This window comes from Ursus arctos, unplaced genomic scaffold (genome assembly GCF_023065955.2).
Source record: "Ursus arctos isolate Adak ecotype North America unplaced genomic scaffold, UrsArc2.0 scaffold_18, whole genome shotgun sequence".
Lineage (NCBI taxonomy): Eukaryota > Metazoa > Chordata > Mammalia > Carnivora > Ursidae > Ursus > Ursus arctos.
Window position 1 is genome coordinate 60,011,060 of NW_026622852.1, and position 6,690 is coordinate 60,017,749.

The following is a 6,690-nucleotide window of genomic DNA, read 5'->3' on the forward strand; positions in this document are numbered from 1 at the left end:
AGAATCTTAAGCAGGCCCCACACCCAGCACGGATCCCAAGGGCGGGTCAATCCCACAACGCTGAGATCATGACCTCAGTGGAAATCTTGCCAACTGAGCCACCCAAGCGCCCCCAAGAAAAATACCTTTTAAAACTGTATAGAACTTACCTTTGGGGCGCCTGGGTGGTGCAGTCATTAAGCGTCTGCCTTCCGCTCAGGGCGTGATCCCGACGTTCTGGGATCGAGCCCCACATCGGGCTCCTCCGCTGGGAGCCTGCTTCTTCCTCTCCCACTCCCCCTGCTTGTGGTCCTTCTCTCGCTGGCTGTCTCTCTGTCAAATAAATAAATAAAATCTTAAAAAAAAAAAAAAAAAAAAGAACTTACCTTTAATTGGCAGTGGTGGTTGGGGCCTCCAGGAAAGGCCAGAGGAGCACTGTCCTGGGAGCCCACGGGGCCTTGCCGGGATGCGAGGGTGCTGTGTCCCTAGCCCCCAGCGCCGGTGGTCCCACAGGCAGGTACATGGTCAGCCCTGTCGCGAAACCGTTGGCCCTTCTCGCTGGGTCCCCGCCCCCCCTGCCCACACAGCAGCTCCAGTGGACAGGTGGGCCACGACCCCTGCATGTGGGGGACAGGACTGGACACAGCCCGCGCGGAGGGGACCCGCCACCTCCCTCCAGCTCCCGGCAGGGCCTTCACACGGGTCGTCCACACGTCCTGCTCCCGCTCAGCACCGCCCCCCCGTCCCCACCCGAGCTGAGGGCCTCAGCGGCTGTGACGGGCCCTCGGGGACCCCCTGAACCCAGCCCGCCTTCCTCGCCCCTCCCCGGGGCAAGCTGGTCCCCGCCCACCCTCTCGGGCGCCGCGGGAAGAGCTCGGGAGGGCGGGAAGCGCCAGCCCCGCGCACAGCGGCCGAGTTTGGGGCGAGAGAAAGAACTCGGGAATAGCTGCGCGGAGGGCGCGTTTGGGTGGAAGCGAGGAAGGGACGCGGACGGCCCTGGGCGCGGGGAGCGGGCAGGAGGGTCCTGCAGAGGCCGGGAGGGAGGGGACACCAGGCACCCGGCGGGGAAAGGGCTGCGGACGTCCAGCCTGCACCCCGGCGGTGCGTCCCGACCCTCCCCGCAGCCTTCCCGACCGGCTGCAGCCGTGGACCCTGCGGCCCTTCCGGGGCGATGCGGGAACCGGCGGCAGCTCCTCGCCCGAGTCCCTGACTCCGCTTGTCTTTGCAGACCCAGCTCCCGCGCTCGCCGCCCGCGTCACGTGCCCGCCCTCGACCAATCGCGTTGACGGTGGGAGGGGCCACGCCTCCAGCGGCCCCGAGCTTGAGGAGCGCGGCTCCCCGCGTCCCGCGCGCAGCCTGCGACCCTCCTGGCGGACTGCAGGGGGCGCCAGAGTCACTGAGTGCAGCCAGAGGCGCGGGGAGCCGCGTCCCCGGCTAGGCGGTAGTGGGCGGGGCGCCCGGAGCACTGCCCGGGGGTTGGTCTCAGGCCCGGGGGACCCGCCTGGTCTCCGCTGCGGCCGGGCGGGCGGGGGGCGGGGGGGGTCCCTACTCTGACCCGCCCTCAGTCTCCCCAGAGCGCAGGCCAAAGGGGGCGGCTTTCAGGTCTGCTGTGGGCGCAGAATTGGGTCGGGAGCGCCAGGGGCGGGCTGGTGCCTGCGGGGTGGGAGGTGGAAGCCAGGCGTCCGCCGCCTCTGGGGTCGGAACTGCCACGGCACCGCGAGCTCGGTTCGCGGTTCTCGAGGAGAAGCTGGTGGCCCCGGCCCTCCCGACCCCTGACGGCCCCTGTCCTGGGGCGGGCCGCCGACCCAGAGAGGCCTCGACGCGCCACCTGGCAATGGGAACCGCTCCTGGAGGAGGAAGGACGCGGGGGGGGCGGGGGGGCATACCCTTCCATGCAGAGTGTGGGCTGGGACGGAGCCCAGCCCTGAAGCTCCTTGTCCTCGGGGCACTGGTGCTTTCTGGATGTCCTGCTTGGGGCCCCTCCTCAGGACAGGCTGCAGGTGGGAGAGGGAGGGAAGTGGCCCAGGCAGTGCGGGGCGGGGGGGGGGGGGGGGGGGGGATGGCCCAGGGCAGGGGGACCTGGGTGGGGAAAGAGGTGGCCCAGGGCAGGGGGATGTGGGTGGGGAAGGAGGTGGCCCAGGACCTGGGGACCTAGGTGGGGGCAGGAGGTGGCCCAGGGCAGGAGGACCTGGGTGGGGAAGGAGGTGGCCCAGGGCAGGGGGACCTGGGTGGGGAAAGAGGTGGCCCAGGGCAGGGGTACCTGGGTGGGGAAGGAGGTGGCCCAGGGCAGGGGGACATGGGTGGGGCAGGAGGTGGCCCAGGGCAGGGGGACCTAAGTGGGGGCAGGAGATGGCCCAGGACCTGGGGACCTGGGTGGGGAAGGAGGTGGCCCAAGACAGGGGGCTCACAGGTCAGGCACACATCCCTCCAGGCCGTCTCCTAGAGCCCAGCACCTACGCATTTGACTACTGTGTGGCTGCTTTCTTGCCGGGCCCTTTCTCTGGGGGTGGCCTGGTGGGCTACATGCCCAGCGCAGGACCTCCTGCCCCAAGCCCCCTGTGTGGTGCCCCACCCCCCACTAGGCTGGGCTGCCTGCCCCCTGCCCTCCCTCTGGCAAAGGGGGCCCTGCAATCACCCCTCAGTCATCCTGATTTGGGTGCTCTGGCTGCCTGCCCCACCACCCCCTTGTCTGGCCTCACTCTGACCGGCTGCGACCCCTGTACCCTCATGCCTGGAGGGCCCCTTGGCCCTGTTCTTGCCTCACACTTTGGGTTTGGGGACGTGTGGAGCAGTGTGGGGGTGGCAGGCCTGGGCCCCGCCCTCGGTGTTCTGCAGCAAGAACGCTGTGCCCCTGACCCTCGGGACTAAGAAAAGGTCGAATCCCCTGTGTGGGATGGAACACCCTGCCCCCCACTGGGAGCAGGAAGGCTACTGTGCTAGGGCTCGGCCAGGGGGGCACCTCAGGCCCTGACCACCCCCACTGGCATGGGGCCCTGGGAAGGGGGCCCAAAGAGGGTGGAACTGGGGGTCTCAGGACTCAGAAAGTGAGGTACAGAGACATCCCTGGGAGCTGGTGGGCCCAGCAAGCACCCCCAGCCCCTCCATTTTCTGCCCGTCTCCCTTCCTGGGCTGGGACCCAGATGCCCCCATCTTTGGTGAGTAGGATCTCAAGAGGGCCCCTGCCCTGCCCGAGCCACCTCCAAGCCTTCTGCGCCCACCTCTTCTGCCAGGTCTGAGGAGGAAGGTGAAGGGGGCACACTGTGGGGAGGGGCACCTGCAGGAGGGCCCATAAAGAGGGGAGGATCTCAGTCAGCAGCGGACATGGCCACTAGCTTCCTCTCCGTCGCTATGGGGATGGGGCCTTGCTGTGCCCTGTGGGTGGTGCTCGCCCTGCTGAAAGGCCTGAAGGGCCAGGCCGCAAGCACCCAGCCAGGCGTTTCCTCCGTGTTACAGAGCTTCCAAGAAGACCAGGTCTGGGGGCTCGGAGGGAGGGGGAGAAAGCCAGGGTCTGAGTGCAGGGAGAAAGGAGGGCCATGGAGGCCAGGGAAGGCACTGCCCAGGGAGCCCAGGCTGCCCAGCCTGGTCTCAGATCGCCCCCCCCCCAAAAAAATTCCTAACGTCCACCAGAAAAGGACTCTGGGCCCGCTGTTCCCTCCTGTAACCCCTGCCAGTCCCTGTGCAGTGGGAACATCTCTGTCAGGGGAGGCTCGCAAAGTCCAGACACTGGGCAAGGTCACCCCTGCAGCCCCCGGCTCCTGCCAGCAGTGTCATCCGTGCAGGCTCGGGCTGGGAGCCCCTGCCTGGCGAGCGCCCTTGGGGCTGTCCCAGGCTCTGCCTACCGCCGGTTCCCGCAGTTCCAGGGGGAATGGTTTGTTGTCGGCCTAGCGGGCAGCACCCACAGCAAGACGGACAGATTTCTGTTGAACCCCTTCATTGCAACGTTCGAGCAAAATGGAAACAGCCGCCTTGAAGTGTCGTATGCCATGACCCGGTGAGTGAGGATCCCTGGCCTGGACCCCTAGGGGCTGATGGCTTCATGGCTCAGGTCCAACGTGGACCCCAGTGCCCCGGTTCTCCCCAGGCCCTCCTCCTAATTTAAAGTTCAGCAGGCTGCCAGTGACCTAAGCCAGCTCTGGGGGCACACACAAAAGAGGGGCACATTTACTGGATCACAGACTTAGAAGAGCCTTCGGGACTTATGGATTTCAGGTACAGCTGGATCCAGGAGCTCAAACAGTGTGATCGGGGCCCCATCACTCCCCCCTCCCCCTCTCTCAGCTCTGTGCCCCAGAGCTCTGTTCAGGAAAGTTCTCACCTCGAAGGGATAAAACATTAGCCAGGCCGATCCTTCTCAGGGTTCCGATTCCAGAACAGAGAGACATCCTGGTCAGCCTGGCAATGGCCTCTGACCAGGTTTTCTTAAGTCATGTGATCCTCCCAGTCCTGTTTCTGCATCCAGGGTGACAGGTGCTCTGGGTGGTCTGCCTGGATGAAGGGCCTACCCCCTGGTTGGGAAGAAGTGGGAAGTCTTGATGGGGAGACCCCTGGAAGGAGGTTAGGGTGGTGCGGTCCCCCCTTTGGGGGACACCGATGGCACGAGGGCTTCTTTGCCTTTCCCACATCTCCAGCAGGACTGGCAGCCTTCCTTGCCCACCTGCCTGGCTGGGGGGGAGGGAGGGCCCGGGAACCTGTCTGGTTGGGCTCTTTGGCTCCAAATAATATAAAATAGGGACCTCAGGCAAGGCGGGTTTGTCACGCAGAGCGGGAGTAGCTCGTCGAGGCTGAGGGCCTCCCTCTGAGGGTCTCTGCGCAGCCCCTGCCCCAGCCCTCCGTCAAGCGCCATCAAAACCACCTGCAGGCTCAGCCCCCAGAATCCCTGTTTGGAGCCTCTCGGATCCCTGGGAGTGTCTGACTGGCCTGGCTTCTTCCAGACCCTGATTAGTGGGGGGAGTGGGGGACAGAGAACCCAGTACAAATGCAGCTGGACCGTGAAGGCTTCTGGGCAGCCTCACCTCTCCCCCACCTGCAGGCCAGACGGCCCTCGGTTGCTTCTCAAAACAAGTGCATCCACCTGGAGAGGCTCCTGCCCTGCGGAAGGGTCCCCTGGGGACTGAGCCAGTGCAGGGGGGGCTACCAGGCCCGGCCCAGCAGCAGCTGCCCACGGCCGCCCGTTCTCCCCATCTGGCCAGGCTCAGCGAAGTCCAGGGCTGCTGGCTAGGGGCACCAGCCACGATGCCGAGCTGGGCCCACTCAAGACCCCCAGAGGGGACACTGCGGCCAGGAAACACCTTTTTCTCACCACTGCACATGCACACACATTGGGGGCCCTGTTCCAGGCCGAGGACGAGCACCAGTGGGTGGGCTGGGCAGAGGCTTCAAGGGGACGTGCACAGTGTGGGGGGAGCTCACACCTCGCTCCTCCAGGAGGGACACCCCTCCCTGGGAGGGCAGCAAAGCCTCCCGTCTGCTGGGCCGTGCCCGAGGCTTCTGACAGATGCGTCCTCCAAACAAACAGCTGAATTCTCATGGGACCCACTTCGGGGCCAGCCCCTGAGAGAGAGAAGGAAACCAGAGGTCTGGCCGGGCTCCAGAACCTCTCTCTTCTGTCCACCCGCTCCCGCAGGGGCCACCGCTGCATCACCTGGTCTTACGTGCTGATTCCGGCGGCGCAGCCTGGCACGTTCTCGGTGGACAGCAGTGAGGGTGAGAGGGTGACCTCGGGGAGTCAAGGAGGGTGGCGTGGGGAGGGCGCTGGTGGGAACGCCCCTCACGCTGCCACGGCACCACCCCTGTGTCCGGGCAGAGCCCGAGGAGGTCCTGGTGTACGACACTGACTACAGAGTGTTTGCTCTGATGCTGTTCAGAAGACAGTCAGGCGGCCAGAGCGTCCTCAGGGTCAACCTGCTATGTGAGTCCCCGGCCCAGTGGCCACGGTCGAGCTGGTGGGAGCAGGAGGGGGAGGGGAGGGTGCCCAGCACCGCCCAGCACTGCCCACTCGCCCTCCGTGGCTAAGACCACGCTGTGCTCACTGGCCCCAGGCAGGATGTGGATGATTCCGACCCAGGTGCTGGACAAGTTTGTCTGCCTGGTCAGAGCTCTGGGCCTGTCAGATGACAACATCGTCTTCCCAGACCTGGCAGGTAACGGCCCTCGGGCAGCGGCGGGGTCTGCACCCAGCACGGGACCCGCCCCTGGGCCTCGAAAGCCCTATGGCAGCCCGGCAGGGGAGCGTGGCCTGTGTGCAGGGTTTATCTGGGGGGTCCTGGCAACCTCTGAGCACAAAGGGGGGGTTCTCATAACTCCTTGGTCTCTGCCGCCACCTGGGCCCTCCCCATCCCAGGCCACCTCCTGCACCACCCCCGCCCCGGCCTGGGCCACCGCCTGTCATTCCAGGAGCACTTCCCACGTCTGGCTCTTTACACATGTATGACCGCGTGTTCACATGGTGGCGTGCGTAAAGCATGTGCACACGTGCAGCCATGCGGTGCTCATGCGGGCACACGCCCCCACTCGCACACAGTGCACACACGTGTGCACACAGGGAGAAGTGTGTGGGCGCAGGGGTCACAAGCGTGAGCACAAGACCCCGCACATCCGCACTGAGTCTGGGGCCCGGGCTGGGCAGGGCGGTGGAGGGCGTGGTCCTCAGTCCCTGGCTGGCCTCCCCGCCCAGCCCCTTCCCCGCAGCCCCGTGGGCTCCCTTCCTCCCTC

General features: G+C 66.1%; 1 protein-coding gene across 1 annotated transcript; it reads left to right on the plus strand.

Annotated features, from left to right (window-relative positions):
* Positions 1–2,880: 2,880 nt before the first annotated feature.
* Positions 2,881–6,425, plus strand: LCN12 (lipocalin 12). The gene is made up of 5 exons (XM_057313380.1): positions 2,881–3,450; positions 3,834–3,970; positions 5,603–5,682; positions 5,783–5,887; positions 6,018–6,425. Exons 1-5 carry the CDS (start codon positions 3,301–3,303, stop codon positions 6,407–6,409), a joined length of 864 nt encoding a protein of 287 aa, XP_057169363.1. The 5' UTR covers positions 2,881–3,300; the 3' UTR covers positions 6,410–6,425.
* The last annotated feature ends 265 nt before the right edge of the window (positions 6,426–6,690 follow it).